Source organism: Tiliqua scincoides, chromosome 1, assembly GCF_035046505.1.
Source record: "Tiliqua scincoides isolate rTilSci1 chromosome 1, rTilSci1.hap2, whole genome shotgun sequence".
Taxonomy (NCBI): domain Eukaryota; kingdom Metazoa; phylum Chordata; class Lepidosauria; order Squamata; family Scincidae; genus Tiliqua; species Tiliqua scincoides.
In genome coordinates, this window is record NC_089821.1 from 49,491,756 (window position 1) to 49,516,188 (window position 24,433).

General features: G+C 42.0%; 1 protein-coding gene across 4 annotated transcripts in view; it reads left to right on the plus strand.

The window, feature by feature from the left end:
- The window catches only part of LMO1 (LIM domain only 1), a 127,113-nt gene that overhangs the window by 984 nt on the left and 101,696 nt on the right, over window positions 1-24,433 (plus strand). Inside the window, exon 1 of one of the 4 annotated variants that reach the window (XM_066631481.1) lies at window positions 7,603-8,160. The exons of 2 other annotated variants lie outside the window; for them this stretch is intronic. In XM_066631481.1, coding sequence (XP_066487578.1) covers window positions 8,136-8,160 — 25 coding nt within the window. In that variant the 5' untranslated portion in view covers window positions 7,603-8,135. Of the gene's footprint in view, window positions 1-7,602; window positions 8,161-8,722; window positions 8,804-24,433 lie in introns of those variants that run through there. One more of the 4 variants, XM_066631483.1, reaches the window with a different exon arrangement.

Here is a 24,433-nt window from a genome sequence, read left to right on the forward strand (position 1 = left end):
CAGCTGGTGCCTTCTGTTCGGGTCACCCCCCCTCGTCCTTTCTTCTCCCCCCCCATCCTCTCCTCCCCCCCAAAGCTACTTATTCAGGACTAGCATTTTGGACGGCGGGGGGGAACTACCTCGACAAAAGGCTCTTGATGGGCAAAGGATTGACTTTCGCCCCAAGGGGTCGTAGAGCCCCATCCTATGCATTTCTACTCAGAAGTAAGTCCCATTCTAGTCAATGGGGCTTACTTCCAGGAAAGTGTAAATAGGATTGTAGCCGGAGAGCCCAAGCCTAGGCATGTCTACTCAGAAGTAAGCACCGTTATAGTCAATGGGGCTTACTCCCAGGAAAGTGGGGCTGGGATCGGAGCCGGGCTGCTGGGGAAGGAGACGGCGCGGGGTGTCTCCGGCTGCGCGTGTAAGTTGCGGGGCTCCCCTGTGCTCCTGCTCAAGACTGGTTGAGCTCAAGGCAGGCGGAGCGCACTTGGGGGTAGCCGGGGGAGGCCGGAGTGAAGGCGGAGGTTCAAGACCATCTAAGCTAATTAAAAGGGCAATTACTGAGGAGGAAGGGACGGGGGGGGGGGCTGACGGGCGCTCTCCCCAATCGGAGGCTTTGGGGAAGTTTTTTATGGGCTCCTGGAAGTTTTTTATGAACTCAGAGCCAGGAGGAGAAGTTGGGACAGGGGCACCACTTCAGCTGTCAGATGGGGATGGAGTCGTTGGGGGTGGGTCATCATGGATGGAGGCAGCCTTTGTTCCAGAGTTGAAGAAGCAGCACTTTTCAACAGCAACCACAACAAAGTCATCTAGCAAGGCAAGGATTGGGCTCCCCTGACTTCCTCCCCCCTCCCAAGTATGTTGAATTTTGATACCCCTGTGCATCAGCCCAAGTTCAATCAGCCTCTCCCCTCAAGAGGAGCTACATGGGAAAACTGCTTTCTATCTGGTCTGGTTTTATTGTTTTTAAGCATATGAGTCAAATCTCCACTGGCCAGGAGAAAAGTATGATCATCCTGTGTGTGTGTCCATCTCTGGATTTTCCCACTTGTTGAGGTGTACACCAGGTATATTTTTCTTAAGTGCACACCTAAAGTGTACACCTGTTCCCTAAGAAAGGCAAAGTGTGAACAGGTGTTTGAGAGCATACTGGGATTGGCTGGGGACCCCAGGTGATGACCATACGTTTGGTGACAAACTCAAGTGTCTTTTTGTGGAGTGTGTGAAATGATCCTCCGAACTTCAGAGTCTTTTCCTGTTCTTTTAGTATGCTGGAGAAACTGGGGCCCTATTTCCAACAGTGCTTGCTGGGTCAACTTTTCCTATATGGGATTCTCCTCTGTGAATGCAGGGAATTGCTCTCACTGTGAACACTTCCTTGGATCATTCATTCAGTCATTCGTATTCATTCAGTCATTGATATATATTCATGTTCTTACATTTTACGTTGTGTATAACTCCACTACAACACTAGTATTTTTTATCTTCTTTTCTCTTTATTTCTTCTTGCCCACACTGGGACAGGTGAAAAGGAAATTTCTTATACCCTAGTATAAGGCTGTCTACACAGGCATATGCCCTTTGCCCTTGCATTCCAACTCACTGCTCCATCCTTATCATAGCTTTGCTGCCCAACCCTACATGTACCTTCTGCCAAGTAGACAGCATTGCTCTCAATGGGGTTTACTACCAATTAACAGTGCATCAGATTGCAGGAGAATGCAGTGCAAACCTGTGCATGCTTACTGTGGAGAAAGTCTTACCGTGTTCCTTGTGGTGTATTTTCTAGTGTGTGTATCTAGGTTTGGTTCTGCCCCCATTGGATGAGAATGGGTTGGTGTAGAGGAGAAAGCTCTAATTCAAACCAAAGCAGGGTGTATAGAAGAAAAGGTAGGGGAGCTGTTAATGAAATTTCCAACCCCTGACTCCCCCCAGAAATCTCAGCTGTCCTATATCTTTCTAAAAACAGTAGCCAGGGGATCATCATGAAAGGAAAAGGGGTTGACCCCCTATGCTTTCCCATGGAATTTGAGCACGGGCTTGGACCATCCAAGAGTGCTATCTATGAGCAAAGTGGATGCAGAATCCTGCACTTGGCCAGGATAAAAACCCTGAACTGTTATTGGAAAAGGATAGTAGTGTCCATGCACCTGTGTCTAATAGAGTGAAACTTGGTGACAATAACTTTTCATCCTCATGTCAGTCCCTGGATGAAAGCCGTGTCTCTCAAATGGCAGTGTGTTTAGGGTGGCATCACTTGTGTCTTGAAAGTACATAATTGTTAGAAAGGTTTTCCCTTTTGGGGTTGTTTAGAAATCTTCTGAATTCCGAAGATACATCTTGGAGCAAACCAGGAGAAGGTGGAAGCTCTGCTGGCCTCCCAAATTTGGTATATGCAACCATGTCAAGTAGAGTCTCACAGCTTTCATATAATCCCCTGTGGAATGAACTAGAGCAAGAAGAGAGAAATCATATTCTTCCTTCATGGTTCTGTCTTCATTCCAAAAGGCAGAATTTTGAACCCATGCAGAGATTAACCCAGTGATTTCATGGGTCAAGCATAGGAAGCATGGGAAGAATCTGAGTACTATGTTGTCAGATGCATGCTAGCTTAAGATCACAGAGTTGGGTTGAAAAGAATCCAGATTTTTGGTTGTTCAGGCTCTGAAAACTTTCATTCTGCCTGAGAATGAAAGTTCTATACCTCTATACAGGACTGGCCCAATATAGAGTTTCAATAAATAGCATGTGTCTGCACACTTAGCTGCCTGGATTCCCAAACTGGCACCTTTGTTGGTAGCAACTCCTGCCACCCTGATTTTTAGCGGTTTCACTGCTAGAGCCTAAAAATTGATTACTAGAACCTAGGGTTTTTAAATATATATATAAATTACAACCTGGTGTCATCAAAACGTAGGCCTTGGTTATGAGGAATAACATCTATATCTCTGGAACAAGCTCACTTAGGGCTAGGTTTGGAATTCCCATGGTAACTACAGAACGACTTAAAAAGCTTCCCCCTTGTATATTCCCCCAAAGACAAAGATGTAAGAGGTTAAGTAATGTCAGTGTAATTAAGCAAGGTTAATTCATTGCTGTTTTGTTCCTGTGGGATTTCACTTGCATTTCCATCTGCTCTGATTGTGATGTGTGAACACCACCAAGTTACCCTAGCAATATAAATTTTGCAAATTTTGCCTGATTAGAGGAAAATCAATTTTTTTTTCTTTTCCCTTTTAATAAACTGGGTGACATTTTGTCCTCCCTTAACTTTTTTAACATTTTTTTTTTTTGCCAAAGGGTGCCTGCCAGCCTATATCTGTTTAAAATTGATTGACGGGTCAAACAGCAGGATGCTGCCTCCACAGAGGTAGTAAGGGAAGCAGGTGAGCTGCGAGGAAAGACTGAGATCTAAAGAGAATTTCCTAATGGGGGTATTTGGGTTCTTTCAAGTATTGCAGACATACTCATTAAACATAAGGAGCTCAGGGGCTGGAATGATGGTGGTGTAAGGAAGTGAAACTAGAAACATTGATTATCCAGACAGTTCTCTACAGCCCTCATTCCAGGAGCTCTCAGGAATGGCTGTATAAAAGGAAATAATGGGGAGAGTAGTGAAGGTAAAGAGGAAATTAGAATGGGATGCACTTAAAAAGAAGAAATGTTAAGGAACAAACCCCTGATGGGAGGGATGTGGAGATCAGAGTAACAAAACTGAAGTGGTGCCTGGGAAATTTTTCAGAATTGTTTGTAAGGAAGTTACTCCAGCAGAGAAATTACTCCTGTTAACGTGCGTCTGGGAAATTAGGCACTGAAAAAGCTGAGCAAAGAAACTCTTTTTTCATTGAGTCTGTGTATATAAATTTTTACCAATATTTCTCTTCCTGCCCAATCAGGTTCCACTTGTTAACTTGCTGAGTCTCTTTAAAGAAAATGTTAAAATGGGGTAGATGGAACTTTTTCTTGGTTGTTAAGATTCCTATCAAAACCAGGTTGGATCAATCTTGCGAGTGAAAAATGTTAGTGAGTCTTTATTGGCAAAATTTGGATTTTTACGTACGTCTTTAAAAAAGCTTAACATTTCAGATAATAATGGATTGGAAATTTAAAAAAAAATTCTGAAATCAAAGTTGCTTCCACCAAACTGGCTACTGAGTTAGTCATTATGAACTGTCCTCTGGCCAACTACTCCGAAGTCTGCCACTCTAGGAAACCTCAGAAATGGTAAGGCAGATCTGTTCTCCAGGTTGTACTGATAAGTAGTTTCTTTTGCATTGCTAAGAACTAACTTTGGAGCACTGGAGGAGAATTCTCCAACAGTTCATAGGGTAATGATAATACTGGCCCAATGGAAGTGTGTAAGAAAGACTCTTGCCACCGTGTGCAAATCTAATGCAAGTGGGCTGTTTTGCTTGGTGCTCTTGGCAGATGCACTTTTTGTAAAAGGTATTATCTTGTTCATCATCATCCAGGTACAAGTGGGACACGATAAAATTCTAAATACACAAAATGATACAGAGACCAAAAATGTCACATTCCTGAATTGATATGTCTTGACTCTGTGTCAAGTTGTGTCAGTGAAGTAGCATCACTTCTTATATGTCCAAAGCGATCTGATGTGATGAGACTGATGCAACCTAACGCAAGATTGAGGAGAAAGGATCTCACTGTGGGATAGAAGCAAAGGTTGAACATTATGTTTAAAGGAGAAAAATTCTGTGGCCTGGAATGTTTGCAGGCTGAAGTCAAACTCGTGCAAGAGAAATCACAATGCATTTCACCCTGTGCATCTTCATTTTTTGTGGGATGACTAAGCCCGGGCAAGCCAACAACACCAGGTGTAGGTCTAAAGATAATGTCATGCTGTTTCACTAACAGGGATATACAGGTGACATTGGAATTGCAATGAATGAAATGCTGTTCGGCGTGTTCATGCAGTACAGACCAATTAGTGACCCATTCTTCTCAAGCTTAGTTTAAAACCCAAAGCAGAATCCTGCCAAAGTTACGTGCTTGTAAGTCCCAACCAATTTTAATAGCAGAGATTCAAGCATACTGTATACTTAACTCTCCCATTCAAAGGGATTGAAAAGTGCTTGAGAGAAGCTGGATTGCACCCATAATTTATTGGACCAGGGAACATTTTTTTAAAGTGGTCATACAAATAAGAGTCACTGAGAGAAGTTTAAATATCTCTGAGTATGAATAAAGTGAATAGACAGATAAGCTAGGTGGTCCTGTTTGTTATGGTAGTTCCAGTTGATCTCTAAAATGAGAAGGTGAGCTTTGAAGAATTTGTGGCTGTTAAAAATTATAATGTTAATTCTATCTCTTTAGTGATACCGCAAAAAGAAGTCCAGGATGGTGCAACAAATGAGACTACACATCAGGAAAGTGTTTTGATTTGATAGATATTAAAGTTTACCAGTCTGTTAGCGAAGTACTGGATTTGCTGTTCTGATTATTTTAATTTTTAGAACTATCTGAACACCTAAAATCAGTCAAAAGATGCTGTTCATTTTTGAATTGGAAGAAAGTGTTGGTGTAGCATGTAATTATTTAAGGTCCCAATCCAGCATACCAATGAATAGGTTTGTTGGGAATAATTTCACCCTGACTTCTTAAATAAAGGCCTTTTGGAGTACAGTATGGTGTTAAAATCTCACTGAGGCTGCAGTTCTGCATAAGCTTGATTAGCAGTAAGCTCCACTGAACTCAGTGAGACCTATGTCTGAGTCAACATTCATAGGATTGCACTGCTCAAGTTGCAACATTCTTACTGTGACATAAAATATTCCCCTTCACAAATGGATAGTGGCCGAGTGATAATACACGTTTTACGTAATGAATGGATTGATTTGTAGCACTCTATGCAAAATGATATATTTAACATCAAATACATTCAGGGACTGTTAGGATTAAGCATTCAAAATGAAGGGGAAAGGCAAAGCCATTTGAGTTGAGGATAAGGAATCTAATTAAAAATAGGTATTAAGGGTATCTGGCTTGAGCTTGCGATCATGCTTTTAAAAGACGACTCTTGTATCAGTTGTAAAGAGAGGGAGAAGTATCATGGAAACCAGAATGAAATGTTTTCTTGGATTAAAAAGGCCATTGGAACCTTGTTCTTTAGCACTGAGACCTTAAGATCCTCATCCTTTAAGTGTAGCCCTTAATTCCTGCAATAGAAATATGTGAGCTCTTCACAGAATGTGGTTTATTTGTGTGGATAAAAAAATGTTTCAGTTCAGATGTTGCTATCAACAATGTAACCTATCACAGCAACACAGTTTGAAATGGTGGCATGATTGGATTTCTGGAGAGATCCTACTAAAGGCCTCCTTGGTTTCCTTCTATATAGGCATGCGGGTGAAAAAAGTGTCTGAATTCTCCATGTGTCCCCTATCCCTGCACCCAAGAGCAAGAGTTTCAGATTAAGGCTGCAATCCTATGCACACTTACCTGGGAGTAAGCCCCATTGACTTTAATGAGACTTTCTTCTCAGTAGCCTTGTTTAGGATTGGGTAGTAAACCTGTAATCCTATGCACACTTTCCTGTGAGCAACCCTCATTGAACCGAGTGGTACTTACTTCTAAGTAGACATGCATAGGCTTGTGCTCTAAATGTTGTATTTCATGTGCATTGCATTGAAATGACATGAGAAGTAGCATGTACTGTATAAATATTCCAAGTGATTTTTAAAGGCAGGAGATGTCAGATTCACATTAAGACATGCTATATAAGTGTGGTGTGACTGTGATCTTGGGTGGCAGGGAATCACTTATTTTTGAGGTGGTAGAATCTGTAGATCAGCGATTCCCAACCTGGGGTATGTGTACCTTTAGGTACCTTGCCAGGACCTTAGGGATACTTGAAAAAGAATTGAATAATGGCAGAAAATTTAGACTGCCTTGCGGGGCTAATATGAGGGGTACAATTTATGGAAATAGGCTGCCAAGGGGTACGCAAGTGAATAAATGTTGGGAACCACTGCTGCAGATAGTGCTGTAGATAATGACTTGCCAGCCCATTTTTTGTGGGAAGCTGTTTTTTTGAAATAAGCCCATACACAAATGTGGAAAAATACACAAAGTTATTCTCACACAAGTGGCTTCCCACATAAAAAGGAGGTTGGAAAAAGTCACCATAGGTGCATAGGCTTTGCTGTTGTAAAAAAAAGAATAGTGTGAATCTGCCCCTAAATCTTCTGCACTATAATGTTGGAAACTTTTGTTTCAAAAAGATAGCATATTCCCTGCTAGAAGGTGCCCCTAATTTCAAAGAAAATATAAATAAAGATGAATAATGCTGTTGGAAATGTGATGAATATTGCGGTCTGTGGGCTTTTTCCTGTTTCCTATTGAGCCTTATATTAAAGGTACATTTGATCAAAGAATCTATAAATCCAGTGTAATGAAAATCAAAAGCACCAAAGAGACAAAGTTAACAGAAACACTGCCTAGTTGATGCTTTCTTGTTATAGCACAGACTGGGCTGCAGGTGGTGCAGCTGAGCTGGAAAACCTGAAATTCTCCATTAAAGCCGGATAGAAGAATAAGCAGGGGTCCCTGGGAAATGAGTGCATTTATTCAGCGGCAAGGGTGCAAAGCTCACACAAATGGAGAGGCAGAGGCAGCAGTAGCTAGGCTCAGATATTACCTTCCCCTCCTCCCTCTCTTTGAGTGTAATTTTAGATTGAGATTCAGCTTAAATCCAAGGGGAAAACACTTTATAAGGCTGAAAGCTGTATAGTTGCAACAGCCAAGGTTATGGGCTATCAAATGCAATTACATTAAAACAGATTATACTGTGCAAATTGAGCCATTTAGAAGGTGAGAACCAAAGAAACAGCTCTGATCCCCCCTTTTTTCTAAATTGCAGTTTTAGTTCCTTGCAATTCCAAGGTACGAAAGTAGGTGAGACTGCTTTTGTATCTGCAAAGTGCTTCATTTCTGAAGGTAATTCTGACTGAGTGCAATCTAGGTTAAAAGCTGGACAACTGGATAATTAGAGCTCTCTCGCTGCTAAAGGACAATCAGCTGTGCCGTAGTAGCTCATCTTGGGCTCTCCCACACAGACTAGTTCTTTTCTCCCGTGAGTGGAGGCTGTTGGAGACGGACCATCTGCACCCGGACTTCCTGTGAACCCTGAGATGATGGTGCTGGACAAGGAGGATGGTAGGTGAGCGGAGATTCCTGGAGGAGCGCTCAGCATATGCACATGTGTTCTTTCTATGCACTAAATGAAACTGAAGCATGCAGAACACTCTTGCCTTCAGTTCATTTAATGTCCGTGTCTGCTAGAACAGCATGCTTCCTCTTCTGCTCTGGTGGAAAAAAAAAAGTAAACCCACCAGCTCAGTTTACTTGAGATTCTAATGGAGGGATACAAGTTAACTGTTTAATTTTAAAATGACTTCAGGGGGCTGTTTTGCCTTGTTCGCTGCATCCCTGTCTCTGGGATTTTGTTTTATTTTTGTAGCATTTATTCTCTAAGTGTACTTGGCATCCTTCCTCTCTCTACTGGTTGTTGGAGGAGGCTTCAGAATTCTTCAGCTCAAATATGTGTCTCTTTCTTTGTAGTTAATCAGCGTCGTGACAGTTTGCAAATAGAGCTGGTAACTGTTGGGCTGATGGAAGAATTGTTGCAGTAGAAGAATGGGAGGTTTTGTGTGTGTAACTGAACAAATTATTTTGGAGAAGTTTGGGGTCTGCCCCTGCTTTTTAACATTTCTGATTTTTTTTTTTTACTGCTTACAAATGGTTGCTTAGAAGACTGACTGAGTAGCTTATAAGTACGGTTGAAGGTTCAGAGGCTGAGGTATGGATGATATAGTCGCTGTGTGGCTATTATGCACTCTCTGACATGCAACTTCCATTGGTGATTTCTGGGGGGGGACGACCATTCTCACTATGGTCAGTGAGAATACTGTTTTTCTTAGCAGTGTTGCCCGTCATATCAACTTCAGCTCGCCATGATGTACCTATGGCCCAGAAAAAAAGAATTTGACAGGCTCAAGGGTCAAATGCAAAATATTGGACATGGAATTCCAAGGGGCAGCCCAAGAGCTGAAAGCAGGGTGGGACTTCAGAAGTTTCTCTCCCTCACTCTCCTTCAACTGTTTGTCTCATGTTCTCAAAGTGGCACAGGGAAAGCAATGGTGCCTTCCACGGTAGTGTTAGGTGAAATGTCAGCTCTGTACGGAGTGATATCATTTAACCATGTTTTCTCTTGCATGTTCTGAACAACTGTTATGTACGGCTATACAGCTTCTGTTGTGTGTTGCTGGATAACATGCATTTTTGTAGGAGTGTGCATACGTGCGAGAGAAGGCAGGTGAGGGATAGTGGCATTGAAAGAAGCATTGAATATTCCTAGGTTTGCACACTGGAAATCAGTATAGCCCTTTTTTTCCATTCTCCATGAGTCACTGTGGATGCTGCTGTTGCACAAATTGCATGACATAACTTTTCAAGAGGTTGGTTTATTTTTTTAAGGCAGCTCTGAATATTAAATTAAATAGTTGTATTGCTGATGTTGATGGAGTCCCATGATGAAAGAAAGGTGGAATATAAACATGTAAAAAATAAAAGTGGCGTGAAGTAGCTCCTTTTCAACATAGGCTAGCCCAGTTTTTGTAATGTTCCTATTCTAAAAGATAACATGGGGGGGTGGAGGTGCCCATAGCTAGAATTGCCGCAGAAACATAGCAGAAAACCGATTACTACTTTAGAAAAGATATAGTAAGTGTTTTCTTATTAGTGTGTTTAAGTGTGAACTTTAGAATTTTGTGTGTGACCACAGATGATTGAAACCTCTGTATGTGGTGGGATGCCTTAATGAATGGCATAAACTGTCATCACTAGATATAATTTACTAGATGTGACCACTACGACCTAATTTGCCTTCAAGGAGATTAAAAGAAAATGCTGCATTTAATTTGTAGCATCTAATATGTGCACTATGTTTTGACATGCTTTTGATCACTATTCCAGTTTAACAGCCTAATCCTATGCATGCTTACTCATAAGTAAAAACAACTCAGTTCAGCAGGACAGACTCCCAAGCAAATGCATGTAGGGTTGCAACCATATCAAAAATATTTTTGATGCCCCCTTCAGTGAGTTGCAGCAAAATCCAGTGGCTTTCTGCTCTGAAGTAAGCTCCACTGAGTTAAATAGAACTTACTCCTAGGGAAGTGTATATAGGATTGCTTTAAATCTGCAATCCTATATAGCATATACAGTTACATGGGAGTAAGTTCCATTTAAATTCATTGGGGCTTAGTTCTGAGTAGAGATGCATAGGATTGCACTGTGTGATTCTTGCGTTGAGCTGTTAGTCATACTGGTGTTTTTTTTAATTAACTGGACCTACCTGATGACTGAAATTTCTGTCCCATTCTGTTGGCTTTCTGAGAATGCATTGAGGCTTAGAAGATAAAGTTGGCCAGAAGCATTTCTTCTGACCTCTTCCACTCCAGTTTAATTGGTTCCTGGATTGTGCATAAGGAAAGGACCAAGTGGCTTAAGTATTGTTTATGGGCAAAAAAAGTTCCTTGAAACTTTTCTAAGTTGTAGCTTGGCATCAGTTTTTCAGAGAAAGTGGTATGACAGAGGTGTCATTACCTGTAGCATATACTGTACACACTTAAAAAAAAATTTTTGGTCTCATGATTGCCAAATAGGTTTTGCAGGTTGTTGAGGTGCTACCAAAATGTGCACTTCCTGTTTTACAGAGGTAGTGGGGGATGAATATATACACCAGTGGCGACAATGAGTTTTTTCGACCACCTGAAATAGTTATTGTAATTATTGTAGTCTGAAGTAGTTATTGTTGTTTCTAAAGGTGCTTCATACTGGTTCGTTGACTGGTGGTTGTTTTATCTTGTCGCTCGCTGAACAAGCAAAGACTCTTTTGAAATCATGGCCAATATAGCTTGAAATAAACAAAACACATGTACATTGAACCAGTTTGTTTTATTAATTGTAAGACCAATGAGTCTGTAATCCTCAAAATATTGATCAGGAAGGAAATCCCATTAGGCACATTAGGATTTCTTTCCAGGCAAACATGATCAAGCTATAACCTTCCAATGGATAAGAACCATTTGGCAGACTGGGCTTTTTTTTCCGCACCGACCCACATTGGCTGCTCTGGTTTCATCTTTCTCTTCAGAGTTTGTTCAAAGGGAAGCAATATCTATGTTTGTGGTTACTTGTTCTTTTTAGTTCACACTTAGTTGAAGGTGTTGCACGTTTGAGAAAGAGCTTGGTGTCAAAGCAAAAAAATCCTTGATGAGCAGAGCAAAGAGGAAATTGTATGTGCATGTAGGTCTCATTGAAATCAATAGGACTCGTATAACTGTGTTCTATGTTGTGTCTCGATTTTTAGGGAGAAATCTGTTGCATGAAGCAAAACAAAATGTAGCTCTCTTGACAAACTCGGAAATACTGCGTTATTTTCTTCAAATTTTCTCACAGACAAGTAAAAAAAAATTTTAATAGAATTTGCATGGTGAGGAATGTATTTTAAAAAATCATTTTCTCCCATTTAGTGTTGTGTTAATGACCCACAAACAAATGCAACTGATGCACTTCAGTTTAATCTGTTTTAATCCCATTGATTTAAATGAGATGGAATGGGCTCAAATCCAATTACTTTTGCCTTTGCTTCCTCACGAGTTGCTTGACAATATGTAGAAGCAAATTATTTATCAACTTTTTGCCTTTTAGGGGGATGTTTATCAGAAGCAATAACCAGGAAAATGTGAGGATCCTACATGGATTTGGAAATTACTTGTAGCAGGTTAACTGCATTTGTAAGCCTTTTTTTACTACTAAATTGTATTATAGCCCTTCAACGTAATTGTTACCTACTAGGAGAAAGAAACAGTGGAAACCTGAACTGTCAAGATCAAATCCTAAATTTGATATCCTAAATTGGGTATATATGGTGTGCGTGTGTGTGAGAGAGAGAGTTCAGATGGGTTGGAAGACTACAAAAGTAGATGCACTTTTAGAACAAATAACCCAACAGTAGGTAACACTGAAATTATGGAAGTCCAGCAAAATTTAGAAGCACTTCCTGAATATGAAAGTGATCTTTAATCTTCCTAGAGACTGCTTCAGGGGCATACCTTCTGTGGGAAGAAACTCTTTGTGAGGATAGACATTAAGTTCTGCTACATAAATGTAAGTGGTACTCCCAATAACCGCTAACTTGTTCAAAGCAGAATCTTAGGCAAAAACACCAAATCGAATCTAACATTCATATCTTATATTTTAGATGCCTTTCAGGGATGACTTTCACAGCATAATCTGAATTGGAACCCTTTCCTTGTGCAATCCAATTTGACATTTCTGATTTATTTCACTGAGCAGTTTTTGGGCAGGGAGAAACATTTTTGGTTTTTAGGTATATAGGCTTAAGTAGCCACTGTGTATTTTTTTCATGAGGTTAGCTAACATATAAGATTCTTCCATGAAGCAAAAAGAGTTGCATAAGAAAAATTGGGACAACATATCCTAGCATTTGTTTCACCATTCTGTGATAGAGAAAAAAATTGCTCATCTGTTTCATGTAACCACTGCAAAAAGGTAAACCACTACAAAAAAGACCAAGAGAAATGAAGATGGGTTAAGAGATTTCAGAAGTGGCAGCTGTTGAAAACTGTAGAGCAAGAGATGACAACAGCATCTTGTACCATGTTTGTTGAGAAGTGAGCAGACCATCACAGTGGTAGGAAGCATCAGGAGTAGTTGGAGATCTTCAGGCACTTGGTGGTGGGGCAGATAATGAAACCAGTCAAAGCCTGCAGATCGATTGATCCAGAAGGGACAATCCAATTGATGTAAAATACCATTAGTAGCACTATTATGGGCATTTAAGAAGGCAATTATAGACTAAAGACAAATCTAAAGTGGGATGAAGGGCTGTTCGTGGCATTCAATTGTGAAGGTGGAATACCTGGCATATTGATACTGAAGTAATGGAAAAGGTGATATGAAAGAAACAGGTGTCAGAAATGCCAGAGAATCACTTTAAAATGGTATCTTAGGCATGCCTTCTGACTGTGCTTTCCATTAAAAAAAATTGGTAGACGTTTGTAGCCTAACCTAAATATTGTAGATCTGTTGCACAGGCCATTATGTATATTGCACAAGGCTTCCCCCCCCCCTCCTGTGGTGAGAATAAATGCTTTGCTTTGGACACATTTCTAGAAGCTGTCAAGGTACAAATAATCTGTAATTATCTGTGGCAAATGGTAAAAAGAATTAGTAATGTATTGCTGCAGAGGGATGGAAGAAGGAAGGTGCTTTGTTCAAAAGAAAGTACTATCCATTTTGTAATTGCATTTGCTGTTGGCTACAGCAACACGAAATAAACATATTGGTGGTCATGAAGGTGACTAGAATCAGACAAAACTCTTCTGCCATATTTATCACTGAGCTTTGAATAGTAGCAAAATGGTGGCTTGTCTTCATCCATGGATTTGGAACCTGCAGATTTGACACACCATGGGTTCTGAACCCACAGCTGGACAACCCACAGAGGTCGTGTCTGAGAGGTCTTCGGCGCTCAGACTCAGAATGCCTGCCAGAGCCTTTTAGCAGGCATTTCAAGTTTTAAGTGCCTGCCCAAAGACTCCAGCAGGCATTCTGAGGGGCAACTTCCCCACATCTCAGAAAACAGGTCAGGATCACAGATTTCATTGTCCATGGCTTACTGCATCCACAGGGGTTCTGGGAACGGAACCTCTGTGGATGCTGAGAACAGACCTGTATTGCATTATGAAGGATGGAAGCAGCACTCTAACTTGGGTGGAAAAGGTGGGAAGGACCTTAATTAAATCTACCAAAATCATTTGGTTCCCTCAAATTTCAGCCCTCCCCATTGCCTCCTAACACAGTAACTATGGTGGCCACACAAAAGATCAAGAGGCCAGTCTCCCTCTGTCCCTATCTTCTCTCCCTTCTAATATGACTATTGGCCGGAAAGAACATGTTTGCTTTTCTTCACTGAATATTGGGGCTGTAATGTATCAAATGCTAGAGAGAAAATTCAATTCGATGATTAAAAGTCAATGTTAAATGAGCTAACCAAGGGCAGCAGTAGCTAAACTTTTGAAAAGAATAAAAAGCACTGTGATTTGTGTAAGTGGAGCTATCCCATTAAAACAACAATCTTGGGATTCTTTCTGCATCTGTGAACAGGAAGTTCAATGGTGTGAACAAGAAAATGTGGCTTGAAAGGCATTTATTCCCCAGGGTTTTTAATCACTGCTACTTTAATCAATCTATTTTATCCATCCCAAAGAGGGAACAAGTCATTTTACCAATTCTGAAATGACTATTGGTGAATATTGGCAACAGCAGAGAGCCTATGTTGTCCATTGGACAGAGTATTTTTTCTACAAGGTGAGGGCTCAAAACTCAGCTAAGGCTGCAGTGTTGTACAGTACACACTTAGCTGAAAGCAAGTCCCATTGAACTCATGTGAGCTTACTTCTGAGTAGACACACATGGAATTGTAGCGTTAGGTTGCATTCCTATACACGCTTTTCTGAGAGTAAGGTTCACTGAATTCAGTTGAACTTACTTTGGAGTAATAGGTATGGGATTGTTCACAACCGCAGACTCATTAGATGACCTTCAGCAAACCACTGTTCCTTAGCCTCTTTGTCTTATCTCCAAACATGGAAATAGTAACAGGTTAGTTGGAAGGATGAATGAGTTAAGGCTTGCATAGTGTATGGAATACCAGAACTACATAATTTGAAGATGCTTAGTTTAAAATAAAGAGAAGTTAAAAAAAAGTTTAAAACAGTGATTCTCAACCTTTTTCATCTCATGGCACAAGGCACTAAAATTGTCAAGGCACACCATCAGGTTTTTCACAATTGATGGCACACCATGCAGCCAATGGGGGGCTCCCATCCCCCACTGGCCCTACTAATAGATGACCTTCCCCCCAAATTCCTGTGGCACACCTTTGAACCACTCCTGGCACACCAGTGCGTCTCAGAACAGTGGTTGAAAATGGCTAGTTTAAAATAAAGTTCAGGCTGCAATTCTTTGACTGTCCAGCATGCCTAAGGCCCATTGAAACTAGTGGGCCTTACATTACACAGTTACTGTGTAACTATTACAGGATTACACCCATAGTTTGGCTGGCTATTTTAAGAAACCCATTTCTTTGAACTATTCCAGCTAGCAAATGTATGGTCTCTAGAAAGACTGAGGCCGAATGTCTCTTAAATGTGCTCCAAATTCCTAGGTGCTGCTGTTAGGATAGTCTATTTGAGCTTGGAATGGCAGGGAAGAGAGAGAAGGTGAAACTAGATAGAACAGTGTGTTTGTATATTTGGGGGTTTGTTTTTAACTGCTGTATGGAAGAATCCCCAACACATAAGAATACAGACTTTATCTTCCTACAGGCTGGCATTCGATTTTCATGCTGCACTCATGAGAGATGATAAAATATCAATCTCTTTGCTGTAGCAGCTCTTACGAAACACTGGAACTACAGAATCTTCAAAAAATGTTCCTTTTAAGAGCAGTACATTATTAATAAAGTAGTCCATTAGGTCTGGTGATAAAGGGTCAGGGAGTCTGAAATATCTGTCTCTCAAATGGTTAAGGAATTTATCACGGTTGGAGGATTAATTGATTTCATTTGGAAAGCATTTTAGTTCCTCACATTTCAAGCTTGGAGGTAGCTGTGCTCTGGTTGTAAATGTGACTTTTCCTCTTGGAAATTCTGGTTTAATCTGCATCTCACAATAATTTTTTTCCCAGTGTCAGTGAGCATCACACTTTATTCACGAATTTCTATTCCAAGCAGCTCAGTCCAACATTTGTAGTCTCACAACAGCCCTGTGAGGTAGCTTAGGCTGCAAGACAGTGATTTGCACCAGCCTGCTCAGTAAATTTTCTAGCCCAGTTCACAGCCCAATGCTATGCATGTCTACTCGGGAGTAGACATGTTCCATTATAGTCAATGCGGCTTACTCTCTGGTAAGTGTGCATAGGATTACTGACAGGAAGCCCAGTCCTAAACTGCACTGGCTCCAGTAGTGGGGCTGGGGGTGGTGGTGAAGTGGTAGGTGCCGCACTGCTCTGAAACTCACTGTGTAAGCTGCACCTCCCCCTCGCTTTCGAGGCCATTCAGACAAGTGAAAGCAATGTGGAGGCGTCTCCTCTGCCTTGCTTTCACCCCTGGGCAGGCTCTGAGAGCGAAGGAGAAGGGTAGTTTACATAGTGAGTTTTGGAATCGTGTGGCACTTACAGTTTCCGCCACCTCTGGCTCGGCTACTGACTGGCACAGCTGCATCCAGTGCAGCTAAGGAGGTGGCTGGAAGTCTCCTAGGGATAAGGGGCTGGGCGGAGGGCTAGAATATGGTGGAAGACTGCTCTGCTGGTCCTGCCCCATCCCAGGCCCAAACCACGACTTGTTCTGCCCCCCCCACCCATAAACTCCACTTTTCCATCACCCTACACCCCTGGGCCACCTGGTGCATCCTTATTTGTGAAGTATGGCCAATTTTTAGGATTCAGCGATGCCAGGGCAGCACTGGTTGCTCCACTGGTGCTGCTTAGTCCTAAGGTGTAGCAAGCAAGCTTGACAGCATGTTTGTGACACCTCTGGCTGGCTCAGCGACCAACCGCTGCACGGCTGAGGAAGAAGTTAGGATTGTGCCATCAGTTTCTGAAGCTGGGTTTCTCACATTCAAGCTCAGCATCCTAGTCATTGTTCCACACTCTCTAGAGAAAAGTTCTAGACATCAGTCAACCATTTGATGAGAAGTATGTGTTTTTGTAGGTTCTCTGAAATGGTTCACCAATCGGGTGAGATCCAAATGGAATAAGTAACAACATAATGTAGAGCATGTTGTTTCCAAGAGATTTGAGTTTAGAACTGAATGCTAATGAGCTGAATTAGAGTCCCCTTTTTTCATTGGTTAATTTTATTGTCTCCTCTTTTCTTCCAAGACACATCCCATGAATATTATTTGGCTTAAAGAAGAATATCAAATACTCTTGGCTTAAGAAAGAGTATCAAAAGAGGAACTGGGTAGTACTGAGTCATATTTAAATAAGTCCAGTGTTTAAAGGATTTATTTACTGTGTGGCTGAAACTATGTGCCTGAAGGAGGTTTTGACTGGAGTTTAATGTTTAATTTCATACTTTTGGGGGGTGAATTTTTTTAAAAAAATGAATACTATTGGAAGTAGAGATGACCCCACGTGCATGAGCATTGGCCATCCCCTCTGCCATGGGATGGCCGAGGGCCACAATGTTGCAAGCTGGATTCAGTTTGGAGTGAAGTAACGCAAATGAATTGCAGTGGACGATTTCTAATAAATAAAAGCCAGTATAATAAGTGTATAACTGGGAAGGAAGATAAAGGCAGCCATGCTTTAAATTGTTAATGATGGTGCCAATGGCTACAGCTTTACCACAGCTGTTTAAATTGATCAATTTTGTTTCGGCAGTAGCCCTTTCAAGGGAGCTCCAAGATATTTCTAAAGACAAATCTGGATCTTATTAAATGGGCCCTTTTAAAGGTCTGGAGTGCCAGCATTACGGATTACTTTTAAGGGTGGATTTGCTTTCCATTGTCGCAGTTCTGACAGGAACGCATTCTGGTTGCCACCTCTGAGCCTGCACTTCTAATGAAACTGTAGTCTTGAAACCACTTAACAATTAAAGCTCCTGGAATAGTTGGTGAGTGGATTCTGGACTGCCGCGTAAGTGTTCCACTTGGTGATTTTTAACTATGGCATTAATCAAAATGGTGGGATGGCATGTGAGCAAGTCGCATGCTGCTACTGCTTTGCTTGTGCCTCTTGGCAAGTCGCTAGTGACAGGCTGTCATTTTTGCCAGTAAAAGCATGCACATTTTATTTTTTGCATGGCTGGCTTGTGGACATGTCTTTTAGATCAGGGGTGTCCAAAGTTTTGGCAGGAGGGTCACATTGTCTCTCTGACACTGTGTTGGGGGCTGGGGGGGAAAAGAAATAATTTACATTTAAGATTTGAATAAATTTACATAAGTTTACATAAATGAATATATTAAAGATGGACATATGAATGAATGAAGGTCTTGCAATAGCTCAAGGCCTATAAAAGGCCTTGCACAAAGCAAGGCTGGCCTTTCCTTTGCCTCTGCTACTGCATCACAGACGTGAAACAGCAAGCAATGGAGGAAGCCCTCATCCCACAGCTAACGCGAGAGGTCAAACAGTCGCCCTCACTCTGAGAGTATTTGCGTTGGGCCAGTATGGGCTCCAACGAAGCTCCAGAGGGCCAGAAGCTCATTGGAGACTGGGGGCTCCCTGAAGGCCGCATTGAGAGGCCTTGGGGGCCGCAAGTGGCCCCAGGGCCGGGGTTTGGGCACCCCTGTTTTAGATCATCATTATACTTAATATTTAGATAGCACTTGAGAGTGTTCATTGCTTCACATATTGAGCTTTTACAAAGCTGTTGCAAAGATGACAAGTATTGCAGATCATTTATTATTATCCCATGGGCTGATAGGGGCTGCAGCTGTTTGAGAGTGACAAGTCTAAGGCTTCCTAGTGAGTTTGGAGTGGAGGTAGGATTTGAATCGGGGACTTCCTAATTCATAGCCTAGGCAGCACTCCCATGTGTAGTTTTTGGGAGTAAGACTTACTGAACACAACTTACACTCAGTACACTTGCTCTGTTGTATGCTTCTTAGCCAGGTTGCGACTGGAGCCAGTATGCTACAGCAATGGCATAGCTGGATGGGGTGCAAAGCACTAAGTTTTGCAGGGAGCTTCACCGCAGTGTGCAAGGGGCCCCTCTCCTCCCCCTTGGAGCCATTGTATGCCTCCATTTTGCTCCCACCACCTGGAGCAAACGGGGAGGGGCCCCTTGCATGCTGTGATGAAGCTCCCTGCAAAACTTAGTGCTTTGCACTCCATCTAGCTATGCAACAGTGCTACAGCAGATACAGTCTAGCTCAGGGGTCTCCAAACCCTGGCCCGGAGGCCCTATGCTGCCCACAGCAAGCCTCTTTCTGACCCGCGGCCAGCCTGTGGTCTCCTGAGAGCCTCTGGCCCACTCAACTGAACACAACTGGAGCTGTGCTGCAGTTGCAACCGGAGGGTGTTCTGAGGCTGAGCGCAGCCTCCCTGGCCCTACAGAACACCTTCTAAAGGCCTAAATCATCACTTCCTAGTCTTCCTGAGAAACCAGAAGTAACTTTTTGTGCCCTCTGAAGGCATTAGAAAGCTTTCTGAGGGACAGGGAGGTCTCCTCAGCCCTCAGAACACACTTTGGGTGTTTCCTATAATGAGCTGGTATTCTGAGGTATTTACTCCTGTATTTAACCCAAGTAAGCAGCTTGGGAGGTGGGGGAATGGGGGTCCATTTGAGTGTGTGCTTTGTTGGTGCTTGGAGAAATCCTGGAATCTGTCCTGTGATATAAGAAAATAAGAGCGTAAGAACAGCCCCACTGGATCAGGCCATAGGCCCATCTAGTCCAGCTTCCTGTATCTCACAGCGGCCCGCCAAATGCCCAGGGAGCACACCACATAACAAGAGACAACCTGCATCCTGGTGCCCTCCCTTGCATCTGTCATAGTCCATTTCTAAAATCAGGAGGTTGTACATACACTTCATGGCTTGTAACCCGTAATGGATTTTTCCTCCAGAAACTTGTCCAATCCCCTTTTAAAGGCATCAAGGCCAGATGCCATCACCACATCCTGTGGCAAGGAGTTCTCCAGACCAACTACATGCTGAGTAAAGAAATATTTTCTTTTGTCTGTCCTAACTCTCCCAACACTCAATTTTAGTGGATGTCCCCTGGTTCTGGTTTATGTGAGAGTGTAAAGAGCATCTCTCTATCCACTCTGTCCATCCCCTGCATAATTTGAATGTCTCAATCATGCCCTCCCCTCAGGCGCCACTTTTCTAAGCTGAAGAGGCACAAACGCCTTAGCCTTTCCTCATAAGGAAAGTGGGTGCCCCAGCCCAGTAATTATTTTAGTTGCTCTCTTTTGCACCTTTTCTATTTCCAAATGGTGGTGGATCTGAGAACCAGATGTGCTGGTTCTAAGATATTTACCCCTGTACACTTAAGTAAACTGCTTGTGGGGTGGGGGTTTGGGAGTCCATTTAAGTGTGTGCTTTATTTCTGCAGTGTGTCTTGGTGCTTGGAGAAATCCTGGAAATTTGAGCCCATTCATTTATTTTTTCATCTAAGTTCCATCTCTAACGTATTTATTTAAATTTTATATGTATTTTTTTCCGGCCCTCGACACTGTTCCAGATATTTGATGCGGTCCTCTGACTGAAAAGTTTTTGGAGACCCCTGATCTAGCTGATAGGTCTTAATATTTATTTCATGTATTCATGTACAGTACATTTCTGCTGTGTGTGATCAGCTAAACTACTGTTTTTTTTAAAAAAAGTTCATTTGTGGTGAGTACAACAATTTCAAGGTTTGCTTTCTTGGTTTTAAAATTATATATACAGTGCTGAATTCTAAGTACTGGTCACTTCTCAAATCTATGCCAATCTATATTTAGTTCAGTTGGCTCCAATATAGTATTGTTGAGGCTGGCAAAATAGTATTGTTGAGGGTAGCAAAACTCGTCCAGTAGCTCCCAGGAAAATGGACCTTGCCTGTTCTCTAGTTATTCCCTGCCCCCTGTCATGTTGCACAATGTGTTCATACTGTAGTTAGGCCTGCTTAAGATGAATCTCATTTCATTAATATATTTTTTATCATGCTTTGTGGTGGAAAATGGCTTCTATAAATATTCTGCTATGGATATGAAGCCTGTACTAGGCATCAGTCTTGCACCTTTTGACCTGTCTGCAAAGAATGGAGCTCTTCCCTGAAAAGGACTTCTTTTATGTCTGTTTTTACTCTGTGCCCTTCCATTCATTTGCCGATACAAAGCAATAAAGGGTAAAACTAAAGTAACATAAATCGGTCTGTCTTCCTGAATCCATGTCTCACTAATGTACCCAGATTAACTCAACTGTAAATTGTCTCCTTTGGATGTCGTGTCTTGCTGAAAGTTTCCTATATGATTCATGATTTGAATTGCTTTTAACAGCTATTGGCTAAGCAATATGGTAAATGTACAAGGTGATGCAATTGGCATTAGTGAGAGAGAGGATGCACAGGAGCATGTAATGCAGTCAATACTACATTAACTACTGATGCCCAATTACAGAAACTGGAAGAGTGGCTTTTAGGAGCATTAGGACTTGCAGAAGAGCTGAGATCACCTGCCGCTCCTTGCCTAAAAGCTTCACCCTTTATGCGCTGGGATCAAAGCAAACATTCAGTTGCTATTTTGTCATGTACAGCAACAAAGGGGTGTGTGGGGAGGGGGTGGTTCTTTTTCTTTTCCTCTCCTAAAAGGAAGTGTCACACTGATGCTTTTAATGCATGTAAATTGAAATCTCCATATTTCAAGATTTCACTCTCCATCTCCTGGGGATAAAGACCTTATTTGAATAAAGACTTTAACCACCTCTGTACTTACTAGTTGTGTTTGCCTATATTTTTTTTCTTTGCTCTTTTTTATTTAAAGATGTACTGGACACCGTTCTAGTGCCTTTACTTCAGTGATTCTGTGCCTCTGTCCCATGTTTTGTGCTCTTTCTCTAAGCTTAACCTGATTGTCTCAGACTCTGGCATCTCAGGTCTCTAGAAAATGTTCTATATATAGACAGAGACAGTGGTTTAGTTCTCACTGACATGGTAAACCTATGTCTCAGCTATACTGCTTCAGACTACAGCTGAGATTTCACATGACTGAAAGCCTCGCCTTTAAAAAAAAAAAAAGGAAAGGAAAAGAAAAACCTTTACATTGAAAAATCCCTGCTAGACTAGCACCTTTTGTCCCTGAGTTACTAGTTTTCCCTGTGGAAGGAATTCCTTTCATCAGTCCATCATGAGAGCCCTCTCACCTTCAACCCAAAGCAGTACAGCTCAGACAAAGGTTTATTCCTGAGAGAGAGAGAGAGATCTATGTAAAGCACCAAGGTTGAGGGTATGGCCTGTTCAGAGCTAGCTCCAGGTTTCAGAGGGTCCTTGGCAAACTCTTCTGTAGGCCCTCTCCTTTCCAGAGTGAACTTCAGGAATGTTTCTCTACTGCCACCTGGAAGCTGTGGGTCCAGAACTGGTCTAAAGGCTCAGCAATGAAGCCTTCAGAGAGCCTTGGCAGCTGCCCAACAATACCAGCCCTGGGCCGGCTGGTAGTGTGCATTCAAACAAATCCATTGCTTTCTTCTGTCCTTGCTCATGATGCCTGTCTATAGTACTAGAACTACTTAGGGCTATTTCACATTTGAAATGTGAGTCCAGCTCTTCACTGGATTTAGGCTGCAATCCTACACACACTTACTTGGAAATCAGTTCAATTAAACTCAACTGGACTCAGGACCTGATCCAGAGCCTGGCACACCAGCTGACCGCTGGCACGCACTGTTGCAAATGTGCTGTAAGACACATTTGCTAGCCTTACTATGGGCCCAGCACTGGAAGTAGCCCAGCATGGGTCCAGTGCTGGAGCTAGCCCAGTGTGAGGAGTTGTGAGAATGGATGACTCTGGTGTCAATGATGAGTGCCAGATCTTATCCCCTCTTTTAGCAGCCTCCCCATCCCTTTCTTCTCCTTGGACTTGCACCAGTTACAGAGCTGGCACAAACCCAAGAAATCCCACTGCGGACCAGGAGGCTTGTGGAGGGGTAAGGGGAATAATTCCGTTTTCCTCTTCAAATACTTCTGATCCACACGCCCCTTGCTGAATACAGTGTGCTCATTTTTGGCACGGTTGCATCAGCAGCAAGGGGGGAGGATATGATTGTGATCTAGGTTGCCTATATATACATTTTTGTAAGAATCCTTTGAATTGGACACATAAAATGTATTGTTCGCTAAACTAAATGCTGCTCCAACAGCCATGTATTGTGGCCTATCAGATTTTTTATACCCTCACGCTGTTTTTTTTCCCCAGTCCCAGTTGGCAACCTCAAGTACCTAATGACCAGCATATGTGGCTTGTAGGTTGAGTTCAGCTGGTGAATCATACATTGTGCAGACCTACTTTGAATGTTTTACTATGCAGTACAGCAGGAGTGTCAAACATAAGGCCCAGGGCCAGATGTGGCCCACTGCAACTTTTCATCTGGCCTTCAAGCTCTCAGTTGCTGAGCAGTGTTGAGGTGGCGCTGCTGAAAGGGCAGCTTGCATGATAATTGAGCTCTCCCTTATCTTAAAATATGATCAAGATTTGCATATTTTCTCTTCTGTCTTTTGCAGCTAATGAGTTCCTAAGTGAAAAAAGTGCTTATTTCTGGTTATGACCTGTTTAATGACAGCACTTCCTGCTAAATGACATCATCTCCGGCCCTCAGCAGGCATCATGAATGCTATTTGGCTCGTTGTATGAAATGAGTTTGGCACCCCTGCCATACAGTATAGAATCACTGAATGAATTGGAAATGATTATGTGAAACATTCAGAAAGAGGAGTGTTGTCTGCATAAAGTAACCATGAGTAGGGCAAGTGACAAGACTCCTGCAGTTTGTGACTTCAAGACTTATTCCAGTTTTTGTCAGAAATCTTCTTTCAACAGAGTTCGTCATAGTGAGCAGCACTCATGTTGGCTTCAGAAGAAATGTAGTGAAGTTCCTGTGTTTTGTTGGACACACCGATATTCACTATAGCTGTCTCCGGGACCATTCACACAACCAAATCAAAATGTACACTAGGGTTGAGTAGATCTGTTGTGTTTGGCAAGTGCTGAAGAAATCATGTGACTATATGCTCCCAGTATACCTACATATAATACTCCATGGCTCCAAATACCCTTGGAGGTTTGTGATGGCAGAGTGAGAGCTGTTTTGTGGAGCAATGAGAAGAACACCAAAAGAATAAACCTAAAAGAACCAGCATAATGGGGCACAGAGAGAGAAATCAATCTGTCACTGAGACACATGTGTGCTCATTCACACATGTGAATTCACACATGCATTCACACATGCATCTCCTATTGGAAAGCATGTCCCCTTTGCACATTGGCCTTCCTAGTGTCATAGAAAGAGAAAAGGTGTCCTATTTACATTTTGTCTTTTGGAGCAAAAATACATCATTATAGATTGACTCCTAAAGTAAGATTATGGTCCATTCAGTGTACGTTCTCTAAGTACAAATTGGCTGTATGAATCAGTCCTTCATTCTACCAGATCACGGAATCTTACGACATTTTACCCTGTCTTGCAATATCAAGTACATTTTTGATTATCCCACCTCCAAAAGGATATTGTAGAAGTAGAAAAAGGAACCACTATGAGCAGGGGCCTATAGCAAGGAAAGGAATGGGGAAAGGCTAGCAGCACAGTCCTGTACATGTTTACTCAGAAGTCAATTCCACTATATGCAGTGGGTCTTAA